Source organism: Mastacembelus armatus, chromosome 17 (assembly GCF_900324485.2).
Source record: "Mastacembelus armatus chromosome 17, fMasArm1.2, whole genome shotgun sequence".
In the NCBI taxonomy this organism is placed as follows: Eukaryota; Metazoa; Chordata; class Actinopteri; order Synbranchiformes; family Mastacembelidae; genus Mastacembelus; species Mastacembelus armatus.
In genome coordinates, this window is record NC_046649.1 from 18,912,734 (window position 1) to 18,939,943 (window position 27,210).

The 27,210-nt window shown below is 38.8% G+C and overlaps 1 protein-coding gene across 2 annotated transcripts in view; it reads left to right on the plus strand.

Moving 5' to 3' along the window:
* Positions 1-10,368: 10,368 nt before the first annotated feature.
* The window catches only part of LOC113134672 (collagen alpha-1(XI) chain-like), a 76,542-nt gene continuing 59,700 nt past the window's right edge, over positions 10,369-27,210 (plus strand). For both annotated transcript variants that reach the window (XM_026314142.1, XM_026314143.1), the window contains exons 1-4: positions 10,369-10,662; positions 17,000-17,164; positions 19,464-19,677; positions 20,942-21,104. In XM_026314142.1, the coding sequence (XP_026169927.1) occupies positions 10,548-10,662; positions 17,000-17,164; positions 19,464-19,677; positions 20,942-21,104 (657 nt within the window). In that variant the 5' untranslated portion in view covers positions 10,369-10,547. The remainder of the gene's footprint in view (positions 10,663-16,999; positions 17,165-19,463; positions 19,678-20,941; positions 21,105-27,210) is intronic.

Here is a 27,210-nt window from a genome sequence, read left to right on the forward strand (position 1 = left end):
TTACAAACAAATCTCATGGAAGGACAAAAATCAGCAAGTATTATATGTGTATCTAAAGGCTCATATACCTTGCATTTCTATTCTTTACCATGAAAATAGCACTGCAGTTTATTTTTAATCTTCCCCATATTCACCATCCAGCTACTGGATATATATATTTAATTATTTAACTATATATTTGTGACCTGTTTTTAGTAATTTATATTTTACATTACTCATATAATAAATAACACCAGTCTCCTACTTTAAATAACCCCAAAATGACCTATTTATCTGCTTTGTTGATTAATTACATTGTGTCCCCCAGTTTGTATGCTCATTGCATCAAAATATTTATCCGTAACCTACAAAGCTATTCCATTATTGTGTTTATCTTCCTCAGGCTCCCCCAAACTGGGGCATCAATCAAAATTCTCAGATCAAAAGCGTCATAATTTGCTCCTGAATCCCAGCCCAGTATTTTTCTAAAGACCTGTGTAACAAACAGGGAAAATAAAATATAAAAGGGAAAAAAATACCTGAATTATAGTGAAAGCAAAGCTGTCTTTGGAAACAATGACACTCCTATTGGGAGGAATGATTCCACATGTGGGAATGTGTTTTCCCTCTGTTTAAATGATTCCAGACATGCTTCCATCCCTATCAGCTTTACAAGTGTGCACGTGTAGCAAGCATGCATGTGGATGAAAGTGTAGGCACAAAAATAAGCAGATGCGTACACTTACCTACCCTCTACCCACAATTACACAGTCACTGCTTGGATATTTTATCAGTCTAGGCTCTGCGGCACCCCTGAGGTTTTTGCTGCAGCATCACTTGTCAGTGACTTGTTATGGCATATGGCTTCAGAGAGGTAAAGACAGTTTTTACTGCAAGTGTAAACCCAGCTGCTCTGTAACCTTTTGAATCTTTCTCAAAGAACCTCCACTGGAAAAGCCAATGGATCAATGTCACTCAAAAATGTCTGTAATGGTCTTTTATGTTATTGCAGGTCTACCAAGCAGCTTCCTTTGCTTACAGCCAGGATTTGGCATTTTTTGACAGCCAGATGCTGGACCAAGAAAAAAGACCCTTAAGTGGTGCCAACCTGATATTAACAGCAGAATTTAAGCATTACAGCAATGAAGATGGTTGAAATAGCTAAAGGAATGAATATATTCCTATACTTAGTTTCCTATTAAGAATGGATTACATGAGTACTTGTATGTGAAAATAATCCACAGAGAATTATCACCCAATTCTAAAATGACCTACATCTTTAGGAACATTTTAGAGTCTTGTGATTCACGTTCACTGCTCCCATCAGCTTTGCTGCATGCTGTTTTCAGCTGTCTCTGTTAAACTCACTGTATGTTACCTGCTCAGCACCAAACAACACACAGCCTGTTAGGGACTTGCTGTGAACACAGTGGAGCATTTAGCAGCTAAAGAACCAGGTATTTCCCTTAGGAGTTGGTGCAAAGGGGGGAGGTTTTCTGAGACTGCTGCTGCAGAGGGGCTCCGGGGTGCTGAAGGGGCGGGGTGAAGGAGAGGCAGGATGCAAAGTGAGGTGAAAGGAGACAGGTGAAGGGTCGTCATTTAAAATAACAGGTAGTTAGCCTGACTACTGATTTGCCGTGCTCAGCACAGGCAGCATATCAAACAACAGCGACGGATGTGACTCAGTCCATAAAGGAAATGAAGGTAATTTGAAAAGCTGATTCGGGATCGTCTTGATTTGCGTCAAAGTCGTATGATTCTCGAGCAATAACTATTTCAAGTGTGAACACACGGACTTAATACACAGATGATTTAGATTTAACATCACTTAGTTATTTTGTAGTAAGTGTAACCTGCACAACTTCGCTTGGAAGTCATAGGAAAGGTCCGCTCTTTAAAAGTCTGCATAAGAATCTTCACGTCTTTAATATTTCTGAAGCGTAAAGAGGATCCAGCTGGAGGTGTGTGTCCAGACATTAATACACTGCAGCCAATGGCGGATAATAATGTCCGTTTCCTTTGATATATATCGACTAAAATCGCTGCCTCAACTTGTAGGCCGCATTTAACAACTGACTCCATGGCTCCACGTTATTGTAGTTTGTAGTTCAAAAACAAATAAAAAAGGAATTAAAATAGAAAAATTCCTAAATTCTGCGAGTGTGTGTTGGTGTAAATAGGCAGTTTACTAACATTAATGTGATCATTGTCTAGGCTAAAACAAGCTACTCCCAGTCTTTCAAAAACAAATCCATCCATCATCCACTTTTTCCTATTTAGGGTCACAGGGATCTGCTGGAGCCTATCCCAGCTCTTTTTTTGGTCAAAGACAGGTCACCAGTTCATTGCAGGGTTTAATAATAAATAAATAATACGTTTTTTAAAGTATTTTGAATGCACAGTATAATAAAGTTGGGCTCTATCAGCAACCAAAGGGTCTAATGCTGAGATCACACACAAAATAAACAAATGTAAAACCCATATGCTTTTTCCACTACTTCTCTACCCCAGTTCTGTCTTTAAGAGTGATGACTTTTGATTGGCCTGTTGCAGAAACTTGTGGAGGGACTCTGCTTCCAGGCACCGTGGAAACAACACTTCATCCAGCTAGTGGATTCTGTAACCCAAAACCAACATGTTGGAAATCACCCAATTCATACACTGTGGGAGGTGATGAACATGGAAAGTAGAGAGCTACTGCTGCTACTTCTCTTACCTTTTCCACTGTAACTGCCAGCTTAAATTCTGTCAACAGTTTGGATGGAGAGAATTAAAACTCATGGCTTACAAGGATGAAACATTTCAGTGTAGGCTCATCAACCATTATTTTATGGGACTTTTCTTAAGTAATGTATTGTTCATTTATTGCCATAAATGAAAGACATAGTCAGGGTTTGCTTGCAAGTGGAACAAAATGGCCCATTCATATTCTGTGTTGAGGGTGATGTGAGTGCAGTACTCTGTAATCTACTACATCTGTTTTTCCAAATCTCCAGCCACAGTTGTCTCTTTGGTACTGTATGGAAGCACAGACAGGCACATTCAAGGAATTAAGCCAATGTGGTTTGCATTTTAGCCACTTTTTTGGTTTTCTTGTATGGCAGTGTTGTCTGCTGGCCACAAATCTCTTCTAGTGCAACAAATCAGAATCTTTTGGCCTTGATTGTACATTTTTACCAACATTTTATCAGAATATGAAATACTGCAGTAAAGTAAGAAAGATGAAATGAACACCAATCAACAGATTACAGCAACAATAAGATTAGTGGAATGGCTTTGAGTCAGGATCATAAAGAGTGCCAGCATTATTTGAGAAATTTAATCCTTGATCTGCAAAATTTTCCTTACACAAAGTTAGACAGCCCTTTCAGATGTAACTAAGCAGAAAAACATGTTATCCAGGGTGTGTAATTTGGAAGCCAAGTAATGATTTAAATTCTTGTTACTTTAAAGGACTTAGATGCCGACTCCAAGCCTTGGCTCCTACTGTGCCCCACATATTTTTCTAACCTATTTTGTTCTCTTATTCAAAGGATTTTCTACATGTAGTAATAGTGTGGATAACTAAAGAGTGACATCAGAATCACTTAGCAACACAAATATAGTCAAACAAAATCCCTCAGCTTCTATAATGATACTTTCTCAGTTATTTAAGTAAATTAACAAGGCTAACAGCTACAGTCATGTTAGTTGCTCTGTGAGACAGTGTGACATTGAAATAAATGCTGGTGTCAAAATACCTGCATGCTTACATGAGGTACAACTGTGACTGTGTTAGGAATGCTGTTAGTTTAGTTTACCAAGTATTAGACTAGATAAAACATTGACATTGTGACTTTAAGGGTCTGCAGGGTCTGTTTGTCATGTGTGGAACACATCTTTATCAGAGTTCACGTCAATAAACGAGTTGAAAAGTCATTTCACTCAAAACTGCAAATGTCAGCCATGAGGTTGAAATCATGGCGTGTAAAGCGGAGAGGGGATCATCAACGTTATTAAGTTTCAGATAATTAATCTTAATAATAACTCAGATGATTCTGTGTAGAACATGTACCATTCCATGTAAGAAATGTTGAGGTATCTCCTTAATGAAACAAGTTACCTGCTGATAAAAGTCAGGCGATCACCAAAATCACTAGGATTCATTCTCTTGACTCCATGTTTTGAGAATCCATGCAATGAATGTCAAGATACTTCATTAAAACAACCTTGTAAACATCATGAAAAGCAGGGATGAAAAGCTAGAGAATGCCAGAGTTGGGATTCATCCTTTGCAGAACAGAATGGCTGTAGAAATGTTAATGGAAATTCTTTTAGCAGTTCCTGAGGTATTTCAACTAGGACAAAGTAGTGGGCTGACAGACCAATATAATGATCTACTGACAGACCATCAGTACTGTCGATAGAACCCCATTACTACTGTACTACTTAACAGAAAAAAAAAAAAAAACTTTGAATGCAAATTCAAATAGGTTTTCAGTGCCAGCAGGACCCATCAAGGAATGACTGACAGACTCTTTTAGGTCATAATGACTGCTGTTCATATAGTGTCAATCAGTGTTACTTTTCCATCTATTAAGAGGCTCCACATATGGGCAGATTTGCCATGTGTTACAGTATCAAATCCCCCACTTGTGTGATCAATAGTCAACATTGTACGAGTTTAGCTGATGACTCAGATGTTGATTTAGTAAAGTTCACCATACTTTCCCCTTACTTATGTACATAATAAAATCATGGCTGTCCATTCATGACAAAAACATAATAAGCCAGTGCAAGTTTTCTGGTTGATTTGAGAAGAGAGATGGAAGTCAAACTGTTATTGGTTTCAATCCCAGTACTGAGTCCAGTCATTTTAGAGTCATTTCGAAACGCTTCCAAAAGTCTGTGTCCAAGCACCTTCAAGGACTACTAAAACAGCTAAAATTAGCCGAATACCAAAATGCAACTAAGCACACACCTGGATTCAGTAATTATTGCTATAAATATGTATTTGTGTGGAACTGTTATCTTTAAAGGATAATGGCTGGTTGGAAAGGGACTCTCCTGTTTTTATGACTACAAACCTACTCATTAAGATGTCAAGAAATATACCTTTTCAGTAAAACATTAGCCAGCAGACTATTTGCTTAGTTGCGAACAGTGAGCAGTGATCTTTAACATCAGCATAAACTCTCTCACAGAGGCAATAAGGAAGAAGAGTGTTAGCTTACCTCAGTGGAAGGGAACCATATCTCATGCTTGTGCTTGTGTGTGAGGAGATGCACATGTTTTCAGGCCTTATGGATAGACACAATGAATCTCCATATGCTTTCTTTAATATAATCATATGTACACTGAATAGTCAAAACTCTCCCTGTGTGACTGCTGAATAGTTGGATACTAACACGGAGAGAGTTTGGAATCGCATTAAGAAAGGATCACATATGTGACGCATTTATCAATTTTACTACCTAGGTTGCAGAAGTACTTTAGTAGAAGCCAACTGACACACAGCCCTGACAAATGATCATTTATGGCTAACATTTAAGCCGCAGCCTAATTAAGCAGACACAGAAAAGGAATATCATCCCACTGGAGGTATGTTTCAGGCCAGTGAAATCCTATATTTGCTGACTTTTTAGTGCTGCTATGATCTAGCTAGTTGCAAAATGTAAGTGCCATATGTGTAACTTTTAGTGACAGCAATTAATGTAATTTTCTATAATGTTTATCAGAACTAGTTTCCTGAAAATGTCTGACTGGAATTGTAGTATTTAGACTGATCCAAACAATGTATTTGCAGTTGATAAAAATCAAAGATTAGTATTTTCCCAATTGAGCCTTATACTTGGTTTGATCTGATAAGGAATAATAATTGATAAGGAATATCAATTAATGCAACTTAAGGAAACAGAATGCTGCTGAGATGGATTCATGTGGTGATTTAACAGACTTTGTGATTTTCCATCTATCTCCTCAAATTTTGGCTACTTCCCAGATCCCACTCCTCTTTAAAGATTAATCCTCATCTGCACACACAAGATGGTTCTCACTCGAAACAATTGTTCTACAAATGTCAGTGAAACCAAATTCTCTAAATAGAGGTTTTTATGCAAACCATCAAAGAGGACAGAGGTTTACATGGCCACAGCAAACAACCGTAATGACAAACATCCATGGCCTGTGAAAACAGTAAGTCCCAAAGTCCTCCACATCCCATAAGGGTCATGAGTTCAAGGATTGTTTATGCTCAAGCCCTGTGACTTCATCTGATAAGTTCTCTGTCTTTTCTTTGTTTTTGCTCCTTTGTATTTTTACTGTTACTTGTCCTCTCATCTACTGCAGTTTTCTTGTGTCTGCTTTTCACTTTATCTCACATATTTGTTGTCTCATTCAGAGCTAAAGGAGCCATTTAGTAATCTGGGCTATCTGACATCCTTAATTTATACCCCAAAGTATGTGATTGGGTTTTTCTTTCTGTGCCTAAGTGTGTTTGTCAGACTCCACGTTGCGTGTCAGCCAGTCCCTCTCCACTGACAGTTTTCACTGCTGATGGCTGGAGAGGGGGCTCAGAGAGACTTTGGCTCATGAAATATGAGATGCTTGGGGCATGTTTAGATTATCACAGACCTCTCCACTTAACTCACCATTACACTCTGTTCCCTGCTGAGAGGAAAGGCATTCATCACACAGATTTGACAAGAAACATGAAAATAGGATGGCCTCACTTCATCTATGTCACTCCTGTACACTTGGAGGTTCAGTACTGTGATAACTGAGCCCCATTTTTGTAACTACACAGGCCAACCACACTGCAGAGCTTACACTTTTGGTCAAGTTGTTTTGCTCTGGTCATATAGATTATATGGTTACTGTAGTTGTATATTTTATTTGTATTGTGTCTTCTCTCTTGACGTGTTGGCGACAGTCTAGTGTAGTATGTCTCAATCTGTGTGTACATTTGATTGAAATAAACAGTGAGTGGTGCTAATTTCTAGTGGTGCTCTATTAAACCATTACAAGAGAAGAGGGCATTTTAAGAGAACCCCAGTGGCAAAAATAATGGCGCTGTGAGATTTCTGTTTGTATGATGTGGCCTAGTAACTGCAGGGACATTAGAACCTCTTCATTGCAGTGTACAGATCTGTTTAGGTCTCTTGCTGTTTTTTAATTTCATTTACAGTGGATGTCAAGGGTTCATTCATTCTCTTAGTCTTGGATTTCCATTGCATTGTGTTGCATTTTGCATTTACTGATACATCAACTCTTCCCACAAAGTTTTAAGTGAAAGTACACCTTCCCATGTCCTAAAAGTCTCCCACTAGGTGAGGCTGTCTGGGTACCACATGCACCTATAATAAGCGTGCCCAGACAAACATACATTCCACTCTGTGGTTGTGTGGTGTGCAGCGTCTAGTATGCATCCCACTCCACCCCCAGCCAGCCACACACTGACTTCTAGCTGGGTAATTAATAGCACCAAGGAGCTCTTGAGGTTAGGTTCTGCTTATGATCTGGTAGGGGATGTCTGAGTTCAGAAGCGCCAGTTGTAACTTTGTTCTTGCTGCAGCTTTTTAGGCATACTGATGACAGGAACCGGCATTGCACCACAAGACCTGGGTTCAAGGGCTCCCTTTTACTTAGGTGAGGTAACTGAGCACCCAGCTAATTTCAAGCTGTCCCAGGGAAACAAATGAAAAGACATGTTTCCCAGGTCAGCAAGAGGTTTAAGAGGATATCCTGCTGTACATTTACTTTTCTGAATATGTTAGTGTTTCATAAGCATCACAAATCACAGTACATGAATAAACATACAGAAAAATGGTATGTCATGTATTTGAGATAACTTTAATTTTCAAAGTAAAACTCCCAAACTCAAGCAACTGTGGATCTCTAGAGAAGTGTGTCATTCTACTGTTTCTGGAAAGCAGCAGAAAGAATTTTATTCGCAAACTTGAAAGCACTCAGATTAAAGGCAGCCTCAATAGAAAAACAAAGCCACTGGGCAACATTTTCAAGACAGTTTTGTTTTTATAGCTGCTCAGGGGCAGACTGTGCATGGAATCGAGACTTATTATAGAATAATTATACGATGTCATCTTGGTACAAATTGGCAGTAAATGCATCAGTTGTAATCATATGCTTCCAACTACAAAGAGTGCAGGTCTAAAGTGAAACCTTCCTGAAAATTGTAGGCTGCCCCAGAAACATGAATCTATAAGGAGCTGTTGGACATCTCTCTGTGCATTTGGTCAGCAGTCTGATCCCTGTTTGAAAGAACAACTGAAGATTTCAAGTTTCTGTTCTGCCAGAGCAGGAGGCCTTGTCAAATTAAACCAAACATTTTTGGCCACAATCCCAGGAACAACATGAACAAGAGTTTCTGACATTTTCTGCCAAACAACTTGAAACAAAATGACAAAAAAAAATACCAACCAACTGCCAGAGAGCCAATAACAGCGAGACTGCTTTCATGAAACTTCCCCTACTGCTGAGCAAGGATAAGGTCATCGACTCAAGTAATAGATTAACACTGCAAACAATTCAGACTGTGCAAAATCACAAAATTAGCCACAGAATTCAATCAAAAACTATTTTAAATAGTGAACCTTTCTGCTCATATTTCATTTAAAAATATTGAAAAAGCACCTGCTCCAAAGATAAGAATCCATTTTTTTTGATTGACACACAATCTTCAGCCCAGATATATTGTACTGTATGTTTGTTTCCAGCACAGGTTTTTTGTTATGTTCTGGTATGGTGATGTAGGTCAGTCAGCTGTTTCTCCCCTGTGGTCTAGACAGTATTATCTAGAGAAATATCTCAACATCTACCAGATGGATTTCCACAAAACTGTGTCCAAACATTGAAGTTTTCCTGGACCACTACTTTCCCTCTAGCAGCATCGTAAGGTCAGATGTATTTTTGCCAAATACTCTGGTTAATACCCACAAAACTAATGACAATCTCATCAGCCTCACCTTTACTTTTTTAATTAGCAAATGTTGGTAATACTATCACACTAAACTAAGACAATGAACATCAATATTTTACCTGCTAAATATCAGCACGTTGCCGTTGTCACGATGAAGTCAGTGTGCATTTAGTTCAAAGCTCCACTGTTCCTAATTACAGCCTTACCGAGCCCCTGGCAATGCTGTATAATCAATCTTGTTATCTTCATCAACACCTAGGTTCACAGCGATCCATTAGACAGAAAACTAAAAGTTATTGTCAGTTCATATCCACAGTCACAGGGGCCAACAGTAGAAAAATGTAGTTTGACAAAGCGGTAATCACATACAAATGTGTTCAAATGTCCAAATACATATAGATACAGAGGGAATCTATTTAAAGTGGTTGGTTCTATTAAAGTAGATTGATAGTCCTGTCCACATTGGACTCACCTACTATAACACCTACTGTACAACCAACATTTGGCTTAATTTCAAACAGAAGTCCAGGTACATAGTCACTGATTCGCATTTTTTAGACTTAATTCTTATTAAAGTACAGTAATTCTAATTAGCCACAGTTTTGTGCTAGATCTACCATAACACACTGAGTGTCAGCCAGGTCTATGGTTCTGATTTCTGCCTAGTTATGAAGCAAGTAAACAAACACTGGCAAATGTTTGAAAATGTGTTTTGGGTTTGTGTGACAATGGCTGCCATCATACTGTTAAATCTATCTTTCATCAGTGCACAAGGAAAGGGAGTCGGAGACTCTTTGTTCCACTGATCTTTAACCATTAATTATTTTCAGACCTCAGGAGCTCTGCTGTCCAAACGCAATCCAGGGTTCCTTGAAGAAACGAGTGTGGGTATGGAAAACATTTCATTTTTCCCACAGAGACTTTAATACTGGCCCATATAGGGGCTACTCAGATGCTCTTTTCACATTCTTAGGCTCAGTAAGGTCTAAAACTGGGCTTCCACCCCACCACTGAATTTGCATTTAGTGTGCTGCATTTACTTTAGCGACTCTCCTTCTGTACGTCCTCTCCATGCCTGTTGCTATAATCATTTATTTTAAGGACGCTTGAGAAAGCTTTTTTTTTTTTACTTAATGTGTTATTTCAGTCAAAACTTTCACCTTTTGATAAGTGAGAGAAGAGTGTGTAGTAGTGCTTCTAGGATTGTAGGGCTCTTGTGTCTGTCTGGGATACTGCACTGTGTCCTGTAATTAGGTTGCACTGGGGATGTAGTGATGCTCAGCCTCATGCTGCACAGACCGCTTCCAAAGTACGGGGGCGGTTCCAGAGACAACTTTCCTGACTGGTGATTTGATGAAGGGAGGATTTTCCAGTGTCAGTATCTTGCAGCCGGTTTGTCCTGCCTCCTCATGGTGCGCAACTCTCAGGGAACGGAGTGGTTTGCGGTTTTTTTTTTTCATGAAAGTCATTCACCATCAGTCTGAGAGCTGGGCTTAAGGTGAGCGGATCTGGAGGGCCCAGTCTGGCTGTGAGAGGCATCTTTATACTTTCACACATGGAGCTGTAGTATAAGCACACTCTCTGTGGATTGTGGAAGGGACCGAAATTTATTGAAAGTCGCCCGTTTTCTGTACAGCTGCGGGCGCTCACCATGGAGATGCAAAGGTGGACCACCAGGTGGAAAACGAAAAGGTGGCAATTGGATTCAACGCTAACCGCAGTGGTCACATTAATATTAATTCTACAAGCAGACAATGTCAGAGCAGGTAAGGAGCTGCATGCTGCTGCACACCTCACTCACAGTGCCAACTCCAGGGCATCCCGGACAGCCTGACAGCGTCCTGCAGGCTGGCAGACCGCCCATAGGTGGTAGCCACCGACAGGCTGTTAACTTTTCTTCCTATTAATACAAAGCACTGGCAGCCAGACTCACCTAGTTTGTGCACCTTTTCAGTTGCTAATTATGTCCAATAGAAGCAGTTTTTTGTTGTGGTTATCTTCAATGCAATTATGGTTGAGGCTGGTAGTTTTTAAAAGTTTACTATCTGACCTCAGGTAGAGTTTGTACCCACATCCAGGTGTTTAGGAACTTTACCATGACGTCTACTGTGTCACCAGTGTGTCTCTACGTTTTGTTGAGAAATGTGAAGTTATTACCCCAAACATTTGCGTCAAAATGTAACAATATATCTTCAGGTGTAACATGTCTAAATTCATGGAGTGTAAGGTTTATTGTTGGTCAAACCGACGGTCAAGCCTTATGGTTTGGCTTATAGTCTTCTAGTATTTAATTAGGTAAAGTCTGCCAGGTGTGGTCAGCAAGACGGTGTTGACACAAATACGCAAGTGTAAAAAGTGTGTGGGTAAAAAATGATCGGTCTGTCCTCAGTGGTCAAAGTTCTGGTATAATTTACGCTCTGCTGCATAATTTGAGAAGCTAAGATTATCACAGAAAACATCCAGCGTGCACTGGCATTCCACTTCATCACTTGGCAGTGCTACTGGAAACCGTTAAGACGTTACGTGCAACTTTTACGCACGACGTTTGGTGATATAACTTCTAGCGCACGGATAGTACATTTAAGTTTTTCCAAAACCACCAGAACCTGATATGAAATTGAAAAATGTATAAATTATATCAGCACAAATTTTGCTTTTTGTATTTTGTCTAGTGAGCTGTGGGCGCTTTACTGAAATCACAACCTAACAGATGATGGAGTTTACTATAAAGCAGTATAACTGTCAATATCTAGTAGTTTGTAATTAAGTTGATTTAATACACTGGGGCACAAGACTTGGAATCCTGGGAATGAAAGTCACTCTGACCTGAAGGATCACCATCATTCCATATTATCTGGGGGCTCACCAAGTCCAAGAAGGGGCGTTGATGGAAAAAGGGAAAAAAAAAAATCTGGAGTATTTTCTCTGCTTTAAAAACACATATGTGGGTCACATTGACTACTTCTTTTATACTTGCTTTTTCTGAGAAATCCATATTGTTCTGTGGCTTTAGCCCAGATAAATCTATGCGTGTCAAAGCTATCTGTCTGTCATGTTGCTGCTTATGTGGTTTTGACATCAGTTGGTTATTATGCAGTTACTTGTACCAGAGCCATAATAATGAAATATAGTCATTTAAAATGTTTTTTCATGGCTTTATGGAATATGAATCAAAAGCTGCTATATACAATGGCTGGTCATTATATTGCATCATGTCTAGACATTTCTTGACTTATAATCATTATGTTTTGTACCTTCATACAAATCCAGTCACAAAGAAATAATTCAGCAGAGCAAATTGCTGAGAGTTCTGCAACAATGAAGAGATCATGAAAACAAATACCAGAGTGGCATGACTTGCCCATTGCTCATCTTTCTTCACTTTGACTGATACTTAAAGTAACCATAATTGCATGATGTGCTAGCAAACATTTACAGGCTTTCCAGTGTGCCTTAATTGTTGCCTACATTGCCAGCTCTCGGTAGATGGCAGTCACACAGAAAGGACTGACAAGACATCCCAAGATGCTGCTGCATGACCACAGAGCCACAGAGACATTAAGTCAGAATGTCACAGATTTAAAAGTTAATCACAAGTGTAAACCTAAACGTCCAAATGTATGGCTCTGATGAGATGGGGAGTGCTTTAAATGTTACCTGTGCAGCCGAAAGTGGTATTTTACTGTTAGCGTCTGTTGGCAAAATTGCTTTAATGATTTTAACAGAGGTTTCCATTGTCACTACATGCTTCGCTGCCTCAGGGGAAATTGCACTCCTTTGTCACGTTAGTAACTTGTTAACATGGCAGATAGTATATCACAAGTTCCCAGAATCAGTAAGGGAGATGGTGACACATTACCCCTCAGACAAAACCATGGAGAGTCTGAAACGGCCTTGGTAAGTTTAGCACAAGAGAACTGTCTTTTTTCTCTTGTGGTTTTCACTCTTATCATTAGAATATGGCTTTTCTCTTTTTAAGAGTGGAAGGATGGGAGTCTTAGGATGTGTTGGGGTATACTGTAGCAAGCTGGCTCAAACTCCTGTGAGCCTGAAAATCTTTCAGAAAGCTGTGCCTACTCATTTAGGGTCTTTAATGGATTTGGGATATTGCCTGTTCTTCAGGGCTTCTGTGAAGCGATGGTTGTGGAAGGAGGGGGTGGAAGAGTCGGGTGGGCGGGTGTGTGTAGGGGGGTTCCTGGCCAATTCAGCACATCTGGAATATATGAGGCCTTGAGGTATGCAGTAATGCAGAAAGGCATTCTGAAACTCACAAAGAGACCTTCAGTCCAGGCTATTTTTTTCAGGAACCAGTAGCTCTGTACTTGGGACAATATTCAGAAGAGCCACAGACTATTTTCCTTTTTATGAGACATTTGGTGTGAGGTTTAAAACTTGGCATTTGGTGTCTCCCATTTGTGTTTTATTCTGTCTGTGTTCAAGCAAATAGTGGATCTGGTAGTCTTTAGGACAAAATGAACCCCATGTCTGTTAAATTGGTCTTTGTGCAGTGTCAGTCATAAAGTGTTTTTTACTTAATCTTTCTCTCTGTTTAAAATTTTCAGTGGGACTGAATTTAATAGACATCAAAAGAAAAGACATTGTTCCTTGTATGATTTCCCAGCAGTGCTGCTTGCTTGATGTGTATCCTCTAAACAGTGTACATGAATGAACGGTGGCATCACATGATCCGCACCCATACTGTATCAGCATAAATTACTTTAGTTCTCTCCAGCGCCAAAAGAGTAGATCTGCACAACATCTAAAGAGCGAAAACTCAAGACACAGTCCCTGAGCTTAAAATCAAGGCAGTTCATCATTCAAGTTGTTATTTTTCTGGTCACAGGAGAAGTAGCTACAGGGATGGGGCTTTCTCAATTTAGTCCCATGTATGTTTTAGTTAGGGGGAGGAGAGGGAGTGGTGCCAGTTCCATAATGGATCCAGCATGTGGATTTCTAGCCCCACCCATTAGACCCCCTCATGGTCACTAAAAGCTAACAGGAACTGCTCAATCAGCACTTCCTGCCTTCATGTGCCACATGACTTAGAAAAACGGAAAAGGTAAATAGGCGTATATTTTTAAATTCGTCCCTTTTTTGCTACCAGAGATGTTGAAATGTTTAGAGAGGAGACACAGTTCAGGGTGTATATTTCACATTAAAGGAATAACATGTGGTTCCTCCATTGATGGGGAAAAGGCTTGTAACACTGTATTTTTTTTTTTTTTTTTTACATTATATTTCATTAAATTAAATTTTCACCACAAGTGTATCATATTTTAGTTATTCTGTGTGTCTGGACCAAACCTTCTTTGCGGTTCATGCAGTGCAGTATTAAAAATTTGATGAAATTTCTTACAACAAGGACCTCAGTCTGATCCCATGAAATCATTTTCCCACAACGTTTTCTTGCTGGTATCAAGCACATGAATCTGTATTTATTTTTCGTGGAAGGGAGCTTTCACATTAAGCCTGGTATCTGCCATCCCTTAAAAGCCTTATCTTCTCAGTGGGATTTTAAACTGACCATTCAGATGCTGTTTATCATTGTTGGGCCTTTGAAGGAGGAGACATCCTGCCTCTTGACCCACTGAGAAGACACGTGAGTTATGTGGTGTCTGTGTTGTTTTTTTTTTTTTCCCCTGTGGTTTTTGTAACAATTAGTTTTTACTACTTTGGGTTGCACTAAGTTTGGTTTGGAGTGGATTTGGTTTTCAAGTTTTAGTGATTTTCTTTCTGCCTTCTTAGTTGGGTGGAATCGCCTATGGCCACTTTTAATGATCTAGGTTTTCATCATGCCAATACAATCTGCTGTATGTGAGGTTGCCATATATTTTTTAACCTATGTGTACCATATGTATATGTATGTAACACAGTACAGATAAGTAATTACATTTGGAGGATGTCATACATAGAAGAATATTTCATTTTTGAGTTAATGTCACTTTCATATTAGCAATTAAAACACAAAGTTTGATTTAAAGACTCCTCATGGGTATGAAGAAAGTCACACTACAGTATGTATCTTTTAAAAGAGCACATAGTGCGTCCTGGTCGCAAACGAAAAGTTGATTCAGACTATAAGCAATAACTTTGCACACTTCTCTACTCTGAGGGGCTTTGATATGAGTAGATAGGCTACTGTAAGGTAACATTTTGCTGTTATCCTGTAATTGTGATTTCTAGACACTTTTTTTTACTTTACAGTAATTAAATATTGTCCTCATAAATATAGGTTAGAAATACATAAAATAACTGCCTGTGAACTCTACAGCTAGACTGATAAATTCGATGACGTTGGCCTCAAAAATCTAGTATTGGTTGGTCTATGATAAGCATCTGTTTCATAGGGAGACAGATAAATTTGTTGCATGCTTGTATTTTAGAATAAATGGATTACTTCAGTTGACATTGCCAAGTATGGACAAATGACTTCAGAGCACATTGTCATAGAAGAAAAGCTTGAATTCAGTGATGTATTCAGACTTAAAACGTGTATGAAAAGGTGCTATCCTATCCACTGTAATGGAAAAAGTAGATTAATCATTTTAAACCTTCTGAATGTTTTTGGTATTTGACATGATGAAGTTGAGAGGTTGCTGTGTTTAAAATAATCTCACCCTCAAGTGTTTTGCTGTTATTGTGTGTAGACAGAGGCTGTTTGAGTGGTATGTGACTATCACATGTCGTGTTAGGTACAGATCGGTGAACAGTTCTTCTTTGTTAACCACATGAGTGGGTGCAGTCAAATATTTGTCTCATGGTATGTGCGATGTAAGCCCGCTGTAAGTGCTGACTTCTCTGCCACTGGAGTTCACTCTAATCATGTATGATTGCTGCATTTCTCCCCATTGATCACTGCAATAAAGAATATTCCATGACTCCACCACAGCATCTAACTTTCTATTGCAGGAGACAGAAAAAATGAAAGTGTAACTGCACTGTGCAGTAGTTTCAACCCCACGTTCTAGGTCCCCCCCCCGGTGTTCTTCGTATTCCAAAGACCCAGTGAACAGCAGCGGTTGGTTTTATCATCCCATAGATGCTGTGGTATTTGGCTGTGGGGGTAATGGTGGAGTTGAGGAGGGGGGCAATTATGTCTGCTGAATGGTTCCTAACATTTTTACTGCTCCTTTGCCACGGCAGCTCATAAACGAACAACAGCTTGAACTGACAGATATGGCCAACAGTCTTTGAACAGGCAAGGGGAGTAAAGGGTGTAAATGTTGATTTATCATCAAAATTCCAAGTCCTGTTAGACCTTCTGTGAACTGTTGAAATATGCCTGTAAACTGATGCGCATGTTTTACAGTATGTAGACTTATAATACATTATCATTTAAAGAATTTTTTCTCTAATCTCAGATATAATATTAATTTTGTTAATTTAAATATTATATGTATTTAAAGGGTTAAAAGGCGGCAGATGATTCGCTGTGGCGACCCCTGAAGGGAGCAGCTGAAAGGAAAAGAAGACGAAGAAGAATTTATAATTAGTTTGATTTATTTAGTAATAATGTGCAGTGAATGTGGCTTTAGCAGGCAGTTGTTCATTTTCAGTAAACAAGATACACTCCGCCTGCATATCCAGCAGAATAATTGTTTACTCAAACATTTAAGAGACTGTGAAACAGCAACTTATTTACATACTGACTTCTGATTAGGGAAGTCATTTTCTTTCAAATCTATGTAGCTGCCAATGGGTGCAGCATCAGAGACTACTTCAAAACAGTCAGATTGCCTTTGAAGCTAAATGGTTACAGAGCGTGCCACAAACACACAATGTCCACAGTTCGGTGAGCTTTGTTGCGTGCCATATGTCATACCCGCTCTCACTTTCCTCATGGTTCCTGTCTGCATCTGTCCAACTTAATGTGTAAAATAAAACACCAAATAAAGGAAAGTTTTCAATCAATCAACACCAAACAAACACTTAAAAGTACTAAAAGCACATAGATTCTGAGTGTGGGAAAGAATTTGTTGGTCACTTAGGAGCTTCAGACAAATTAATTTTTCCAATGGCTCATTGCGATGCAAATGTAATGTAATTTTGCTGCCCAAGTATGCCATTAGGTAATTTAATCAATTCATTTTTCTTCCTTCACAGCTGAACCTGTGGATGTACTGAAGGTGCTAGACTTCCAGAGCTCTCCTGAAGGAATACAGAAAACAACAGGCTTCTGCTCAGTTCGGAGAGGATCCAATCCCGACATTGCTTACCGAGTATCTAAAACCGCTCAGCTCAGCACTCCAACTAAACAGCTCTTCCCAGGTAGGCCCACTCATCACTTCTCACATATTACCAACATTTACACTGAAACTGAAAAATGGTAATTAGTGCAGATGTAAGTTTAGCTGCTCATGACATTTACCAACCTCTCTGGGTTTTACTGACAAAAGCAGCTTTGCACAGGAACACTTACATAATCTCATTGTAAAAGAAGCTACACAGTCTATAAGAGTCTACAGTTAGGCTGTAGTTATATGCAGTAATGTTTTAAGCTGAATGCTAATATTGGTTTATTGATGGACAGACCTACCAACAGACTAACACTGGCACCCCTAAAGATATGCTGCTTGGAAAATTTCATGCCTATTGGAACAAATTGTTTTTTGGATGAAACTTTAGCTGGTGCTTTGTTTTACTGTCTTGAATCACTTAATAACAAAATAAAAAAACATCTTAAAAATATTTCTGAATCACAATGAAATAAAAAAAAAAAAAAAATAAAATGAATAACTGTCATAGAAACACCTGTTTTCTAAAAGACAGTGCAGACTTTAAGAGATTATTTTCTCGAAGATGCACCTGTATGCAGTGGCTGAGTGAGCCTCACCACACTTTGCTATTATGTGGAAGCCCACTATTTATTGTAGCAAATCAACAAGAAGTTGTTTTGTTTTGTTGACAGATCTTGTCAGTAAAGTGTCTTTCCAGGAGTTGATTGCTGGCAGCTTAGAGTATGGTGTAGCTGATGTGGTGAAGCCTAGCAGAGCTTTTATTGAATGCACATTTTGCGAGTCAAAGACTGACACCCGGCTATTTGTGAGAAACAGTACCACATTTGTTTTATTAAGAAGGAGAAACAGAAAAGCTATTTAATGTGCTACCTTCTTATACTCATTACAACTCCGTACAATAGCTGTTGACAGATGTAAATTTGCTATTTGTCAAATTCTAGTCAGTTTTTCCAGCAAAAAAATAGGACACACGCTGTAGCATAACTGCACTGTATAATAATATATAACAGTAAAGTTCACAGTCACTTGAAAGTATGTTACTTTTTAACTGAAGCAAAGTGTGGAAAGTCCAGTATTTTATGTACTCAAAACTGAGTTGGCAAGAAAATGTATATAAATTTATTAGGAACTCAGTGCTGTCAAATAAATTATCCCAGTCTTAGTTTTTTTTGTGTGAATGGACACAAAAAGAAAAGTGCAAAATAGTTTAGGGCATTAGAAAGTAGGTCTCTGTGATTTTTGGCTTAAACTACTGGCACACCTTATGCTTTGAGTTAGGAAATTTATAGAGTATAATTAATCTTGAGAGGTGTGGCTGTATGGAAGCAAAATCAAAAGTCAGAATGTCCTCTGGCCTTTTATTTGATCAGGATTTGGTACTTTTTCATTGAACTGAGCTTTAAAAATATGACATTTGTTTGAGTTGTTGTATTTACAGCCCTTGTAAAATTAATGTGGCTACATCACCACTGTTGAGTCCATTCAAGATATGCCAAGTCTTTCTCAGCTTCTCTAAAAAAACAGACTGCTCCAGGTCCAGTTGTCTAGACATTTGGATTTAATGTGAGCAGAAAAAGTCAGAGAGCTAATAAACATCCCTTTATACAATTTAGCCATTACAATACAATTACCCTTGTAATAACATCAGTAGAAGATTGATTTGTAAAAGACAGGCCATAAGGCGAAACTGAGTCTGCGTGAACACACAGTGCCTAGAATTGGCTGCTATACATTTAGCTAATACACATTATATACTGGAGTTCACCTTTTAAGGCTATATTATTATTGTAGATACAAAGGAAAAGCCAAGCTGAACTTAGTAGTTTGACATTTAGTCATAGCTAAATAGCTAAATAGCTGACAAAGTGTGGCTCTGTCCAAATAACTGACCAGTACCTCCTAAGATACCTAATATACACATCATATATTGTTTGTTTTGGCTGTAAAAACTACACGTTGCTTTTTATTGGCAGGCTGTTTGCTATAGTAAGCTATCTACTTGCATGTGATAGCTTCATAAATACAATATGTATCAATCTTCTCATGAAATGTTTTTCCAAAAACATCAAACTATTCCTTTAACTTATATAAAATTATTCTTATTTTTTTAAAATTTTATTTATTTATTTTACAACATCCTCAGAAAGAGGGAAACGCTCCTAGAGTTGATGCATGAAATGTCTTTAGAAACACGGCTGTTGTAATTGTGTGAATCTGCACAGCCCCTGACAAAATGTGCATTTAGCCAGATTGTTAATTCAATTACATATTAAATGACATATCTTTGCTAACATACCATCCTTCATACCTGCTGCTTATTCCACCTTCAGGTGGTGTGTTCCCAGAAGATTTCTCCATCCTGTTTACCATCAAGCCCAAGGCTGGCCTACAGTCCTTCCTGCTGTCAGTGTACAACCAGCAAGGAATCCAGCAGCTTGGCGTGGAGGTGGGCCATGCCCCTGTCTTCCTGTATGAGGACCAGCATGGCAAGCCTGCCCCCGAGGGGTACCCCTTGTTCCGCTCCATCAACCTTGCTGACGGGAAGTAAGTGACTTACTGGTTCTCAAAAGGGCTTGAACACACTGGAGGTCAGATTTGGGTGGTAAATTTTTTTTCTGTCCCCTGGATCTTTGCTTCTCTGTTCCCCATTCACCAATCTGATTATTTCAAGTGTTGTCTGTCATGAATTTAAAAACTCAAGTTTGATGTGGAATCCAAAGCTATATATTTCAAGGCTCTTCTTGTGTTCTTCAGATTTATTGGTTATATTTTATGCTAAACAAAACCAATTCTGCTTAATGTATTTTCTCAAGCACTCAAAACATACTCAACTCTTTTAGCCTGGTAAACTGACACACAGCTCTGAGGATTTATTATCTTCATATGTTTGTTTAGTCATCAATACCATATGGAACAAGTCAAACAGCAAATACATTTCTGGCGGTAATTTGCTGACAGTGTTTTCTTTTTCATTTAATTTACACCAGTGGTGTAAACACACTGATGTGCAGCAATGGACAGGATTGTTATAAATCACATAGCTGTGCAATTATGCTGATACAAATAATTGCTATTAATCACTTGGACAAATGCTAACAAATGTGCCTTAAAATGATTGCATGTGTGATTGTTTTTCTGTAATGAATTATATTAAGGGTGGCACAGTGATGCAGTGGCTAGCATTGTTGCCTCACGGCAAGAAGGTTCTCAGTTTGAACCTGAGTTGACCAGGGCCATTTGGTGTAGAGTTTGCATGTTTGTGGGTTTTCTCCAGGTACTCCATCTTCCTCCCACATCCTAAGACATGCAGGTTAGATTGACTGGTGACTCTAAGTTTGCCCGTAGGTGTTAATGTGAGTGTGAATGTTTGTCTCTGTGTCAGCCTTGCGAGAGACTAGCCATCTATCTAGCCGTCTTTTATCCTACAAAGAAACCCATAACAACCAGGCATTTTTCAGATATTGTTATAATATTGAATACCTTAGATTAGATTCTCTCTGGTATTCTGGTCACACATACTCAAAGACATGCGTGAAAATTGAAATTTAAAGCAACAGTCTCATGTTTTTGAAAATACACTTGCTCTCTTGCCAAGAGTTGGATGTCAGAATGATTCCCCTTTAAGTTAAATTTACAAGTATAGCCAGCAGTTAAGCTTTGCCTAGCATATGACTGAGAGCCAACTAGTATGGCTCTGTTTTAAGGCAAAAATTATCTGCATTCTCTTTAGTATATTTTTGATGTTGTGAAATGTTCATAAAACAATAGAAATTAAGCATATTCTGTGTTTTGCACGTGTTCTGCACAGATGGCATCGGGTAGCTATCAGCGTGGAGAAAAAGAGTGTCACCATCATTATGGACTGCAAGAAGAAAGTGACCAGGCCGCTCAGCAGAAGCGACCAGGCCGTCATCAGCACAGAGGGCATCACTGTCTTTGGCACCAGAATCTTGGATGACGAAGTCTTTGAGGTGTGTAATGATGTGAATTGGTTTACAAGAAAAGTTTGACATTTTAGGAATTACACTGATTGACTCTTTTCCAAAGACTTAGATGGATTATTTGATACAACTCTTTGTTTGTGCTTCAAGCTTTAAGATTGAGCCAGGAGGTAATTAGACAGGGAGCAGAGGGAAAAAAACTCCCTGCACCTGAAACAGTTAATTTTGTGGCAAGACAGACTATTGATTTAATTTTTTCACAGGTTGCAACAATGCAAAAGACTACAAAACACTATTATTTTATCATTTATGGTCATTATCATTATGAAAGTTAGTAAGTTTTTTTTTTTCATATGATATTTATGAATTATACACTACATCAACATGGGAATCTGTGGTAAATATCTGCTTAAGAATCTCCATCATTTATTCTTTTGTAAATATAATCCAGATATTCACCACTAGATTTAAACAATTCTTTTGACAGAATTTTTAAAAAAGAAAATTGCCATTCTGGTTCAGTAATGATGTACAGTAACTGAAAGCATATTGCAAGTCTTACTCTCAATGATTCTCATTTACCATTGTGAAAGGGAATAATGCTTTAAGCCCAGACATTGTATTTGTCTTTCATTAAGTTGTGCATACAGTAAATGGCAAATTTTATTGGCCAGAACAAATATATTGGCTTTGTACTTTGTACTTGGCAAAAGCCACGGGCAAAGTCTGTGGAAAGGCTACTTCTCAGCACTAGTTGTTTGAATAGTTGACTGAATAAAAGAAAGACCGATGTCTCATGGAATTTGTGAGATTATTTTTTTGTGTTGGTCTGAGAAATAACTCTGACTTTCAGAATCACAGCTCATTGTATGCTTACTGAGGTGGCAATTATGTGATGGAGGTCCAAGCTACCGGGTTTAACACAGGTAACTTTAAAGTGAGTGGAAAATATGAAGTGAATGGTAGCTCACAAGACGATAGCCTGTCTTTGAAGTCTGTGTGTGGAATGCTTGCTAAGTAGAACAGCCTGCACAGTGTTTGCCTTCAGGTCAGAGATGACTTTCCACACAGGAGCCACTTGAAAATGGGATCCTCTATTCTTCACTTAGGTTTTTCGGCAAGCAGATCAAATGACTAGATAAAGAGGTTAAACATATACTGTACACAGAATATGACAAGTAGAAGTAATGATAACAACAGTCAGTACAATTTACAGCATATTTTTTATATATCTGACATCTAATATTGGTAGAGTACAATGAGCACAGCTAAAGTAAATTAGTTTTTGTAACATTTCCAACAGTAGTGGACGTAAGAGTGAAAGCTACAGTGATTAGAGTTGAGTGGGGAAGATTAAAGTATCCTGGCACTTTCACCAAGTCTTTTCTATTTTTAATGCTGGTTTAAGACCAGCCATTTGGTTTATTTTTTTGGGTGTCTTTTGTTTGAACACATATTAGACGAAATGGTGTTGAATTACTGAGCAATTAGTTTTGTTCTCAGACCTGAGAAGAGAAAGTCATTTCTTTTGTGTCAAAGCGTTGGGGCTTTTTGCACATTGCAAGGCAGTTTTAATCAGTGTATCACACAACATCAACGCTGTAGTGGCCCAGCGAGAAATGAAGCCATATCTTAAACTGCAATTATTTCCACTTCAAATTTAATAACAGTAGATTTAGTGATTGCAAACTGGCTACTTGCAGGCAACCTGCACTGCAAATAGCAACATTTTTAGTTTCTACCATGTAATTCTCTTTCCCTAATGCAATAACCTGTGATAATGTATCTGAAAAGCTAATTGCTAGATTACTGTGAAATTTGTTGCGGATATATTTATGGACAGACAGAGACTGAAATGTTCTAGACTCTTACCCTTACCTTAACAAAACCTTGCCTAACAATCATCTCTAACCCTCACTTAAACAAACATTTTCCAGTGTTTATCTAAACCTGCCCTCCATCCACCAACTTTGGATAAAGCATGAACAAAATGAGAAACATTTTCTGCAACTTGTCTTCTACTGAGTCATTAACAGATTTGTGACAGTAATGAGAATCTGTCTGAGACATACAGATACAGAAACTGTGCCTGTTAAGCATTGCTAAGAAATTCAGAAGTTTGGAGCAGTTCTCCTGGTTTAATTACTGAGGTTGGCTGTGGGCTTTCTTACTTTGAGCTGTGAGCACATGCTACCTTTCTGCAGTAGACTGCATTAGCAGGTGTCAAAGCTGGAAGAACACAGAAGAGTGAAGTCTAGAGGAAAATATGATCAGTGTGTTCTTAGTCTTGGCTCTGATTGCACAGCTGTTTAAGAGATATGCTCACTGACCAGTGCTCCAAATGCCTTTTTCCCTTTTTCATCCTTTTTCTTTTAAATAAAAGCCGTAAGATATTTGAAGAAAAATCCCCCCTCATTTTTATGCAAATCCATTCTTGAGACTTTAAAGCGTTGGGTGGAATACTTTGTTTGTGCTGTATGTCGGTATGTGTATTTATGTTTGTATTGTTATGTACGTGCATGCATGCAAATAGTGTGTGTCTGTAAGGAGGAGAGAGAGAGAGAGAGAGAGAGAAAGAGGTGAAGTTTGTTTATGTGTCTGTCATTACTGAATAGTAGATTGTTCCCAACCTCTGTCCCTCAAGCAGGACAGTCTTTGGCCGAGAACTCTAACAAGATTCTGATGGGCTCTAAGCTTTATTGTGAATCATTGTTTATGGTTGAGTTGGCAGGAAGAGAAACACACAGACTGTCTCTCATCTGCCTCAGTCACTTTTCACCCTTCAGTACCTGTCACAGAATGTTTTGGTTAGGGTTGTGTAATAAGCATATAGTGATTCATTCATAGTGTGATGAGTGAGTGTTGTTGTGTTGCTGCATAAATTATATTTTCACCTTTCATCTATTAGTCAGTATAAAACACTATAAATGAGTTTGGTTATTAGTATGATAGTAAAGTGTCAAATTCTACATGTGTCTGACCTCCTTGTCCTTCGTGTTGTAACCCTGCCTAACTGGTCCCAGCACAGCTAGGAAGCAACGGAGCCAAGTTGCTTCTTAAACCTTCTGCTGATAGAAAGAAAGAGAGGGATGTGAAGAATGGGCAGGCAGACAAGCAAGCACATGGTTCAAACAGTTCAACAGTTTTGTGAGCTACTGGCAGGCAAAATGTTTTAATATTCAAAGGGTGCAAGACATTTGTATGCCCCTAGTGCCTGAAAAGAAACTTTATCCTGCACTGACCACAAAGGCTGCATTTGATAAAATGCTAGGAGAAATCTGGAGAGTGTAACACATTTTTCCTCTTTCTGTTTCTTGGTTAATTGTTGTCCTTGTACAGTTTTGAAATTCCATCTGTCTATTTGTTCTTTCAAGATGTGCTCTCCTCCCAGTGTTTGGAAAAGAAGGCTTTTTAAACAATATTTGTCAGGTTTATGCACGGCTGGGTGCAAGAGATAAAGAAAATATATAGAAGCTAGTTATGGCCACATAAGATAAGTTGTGCATTTATGTATTTTAAAATGTCTGCAAGAGTAATTGCTATGAAATGTTTGATTTGAGCAGCCTTAGTCTTCATGGTCCACTCATTGGCCACGTCTGGTTGATGGAGCCCTGGGAGGTTCAGTGTCACAGGCAGGTCACAGTGAGGCCATTAAAGTTTCCATTTGAGCCTTTTTTTCTCCAGCTGAAAGTAGCTGCAGTAAAAGCCATTCACAGCGGGCTCTGTGTGTGGACCTGAGTAACCAGGGCCTTGGTTCTGGAAAGGCAAGTAGTAAACAGACACCTGTAATATCATCTTATGACACATAATGAGACTGCAGTAGTAAAAACCATTCTTACCTCCCCTTTTGAAAGCCTGTAGATTCACCTTTAAAACCTAGAAATTAATGCTGGGGTTTTGTATACACATTGATCACACAAAAAATAGAATTTGTGATTGTGGAATCCTTTTTTTTCTCCACCATCTGCATGTATAGTGTTTTTCTAGCTCAAGCTACAGATGCTTTGGGCACATTTCCAAATGCTTGTTCCAGGTGCAATAATATCTCCCAGCTGTTCCTGCAGGCAAATGACCTGCCACACATGGCCACTGACAATAACCTTTCACCCATCTAATTAGTACTAACATGGCCAGCAAATCTTCAAATGTAAAGAGCAAAAACCTGAAATTGTTTGGCGTTGTTGCTTGAAAATGTTTTTCGATGATTATTCAGTTATTCATTTTCAGCTCTGAGCAAGTGGGAATTTAATTCACTTGCACATGCTCAGATATCAAAGAAGTGTCAGTATAACTTGAATTTGTACCAAAACTGTGCTGCATTTGTAAACATTCCAGGCAGCACTTCATCCTAAGATTTGTCATACCCAAAACAATGCTCAAACTTGTATGCTTCTCTATGGTTCTGTTAACACACAGGGTATGGATGGGTTTAGGTATTGCAAACTCTGGCAGGAGTAACCAGGATTTGAGTGTAGCCTCTGACAAAGCCTAGGCTCTGCAAAAACAATTGGTATCGCTGCAGAAATTGACACTCTGGTGTTGAGAAAGTTTTAAATCAAGCGTGGCCTTAATTTTGTAGAGGTACACACAGACTACATCTTTGTTTATGCCAAATTAGTACAACAAATACAGGACAAAACCCTTGTGCCTCCTGTCATCTCTGCTCCAACACCAGCAGGAGTTACGTGCATCTAATCAAAGCTGTCTTGATTTTTAGGTCACTCATGTGCTTGTTGCTTGTGGTTGAGATAATGTGTATTCATCGGATATCAACAATTCCCCCATGGCGCTTTCTCCATAAGTGTCAAGCTGATTTTTGACATCCCGCAAACAAGAAATACCAAGGACAAATTTCACAGTCTGATGAGGACTTGCAATACTGCCCACTACTAGATGATTCTATTTTTTCCATGAGTGACTTCTGCTTCCAGTGGGCGTGGGTTGTACACTGGCATGGATGGTCTTTACAGCAGATGTGAAGGTCACCTAGCTCAGGGAGAATCCAGTATTGCCTGCTTTTTTTCAATCTCTTAGCTCAAAATCAGATGTGAAAATTTGTTATGTGTTTATTTCAAATACGCATGTGTTTAGTCTCTGTTCTTAAAATGAATAATTCAATACAGTTTTTTATATGCTCTTGAATTAGTTTGCCCATGGCTGAAATGCAGGTGGAAGGATGATTGCAGCCTCCCCTCGTTTATCTGATCATAGTCTCATCCATTTCAGTTTGTCCTTTTATGAACTTTATTCTGTAGAATGGTTGTTGTTACAGTGTGAGATCAAGGTTAACATGTGTTGGAGGTGTTTTGTATTGAAACACGCATGCATATTGTACACAGACCCATTAATACATCGATTGTAGTGTTGCCTAGACAGATGATTTATCCCACTGCGCCCGTGCCAACTGAGCAGAGACAGGGTACTGTAGATCATTCTTGGAATTCTGGGGAGGAACCTCAACAGATGCCTGAGAGATGTGTAATACAGTCCAGACAATAACATCAACAAAAGCACTGAGATGCAGATGAGGAAGACACTGAGGCTAAAAGACGAGAGGACCAACAGGGAGAAGTCGATCAGGGAGTGTGAGAGGGAGTGAATCACTGACCGGTTTTGTAAATGGGCTTAGCGTGTGTGTGGTCTCCTGTCAACCCCTGTATGATGTTCTGGACTGTCCTGGATATTTATTTGTTAAACTTGTCGTTTTTTCTTCCTGAATGAGCTAAGCTAAAATAAATGAATGAAGAGTCAGCATCTTGGAAAATGCAGTGCATCTGTTTTTCACTGTCTTTGCTTCTGGTCCTGACTGTAAATCAATTTGTGCTAAATTATTTAAAAAAAAAAAAAAAAAACCCACATACAGTACGTAGTCCCTGCAATATAGTCATCAATTAGAGATTTTTTTCATAGTAACTTTTTCGTTGTAGTAGCAAGTTCATGAGGTCAGGGTGATCTCTTATGAACCCTAACCTTTCCCCTTTATTCAGAGTACAGTTTCAATGAGCAGGAGTTCTCTGCTCCACATTCAGTAACGCACATTCACACAAGCTGCCCAGTACAACCACAGTCAAATCTAGTCAGCTACATTTGAACATTGTAAAATGACCCATGTCACATAAAATCCATCACATACAGT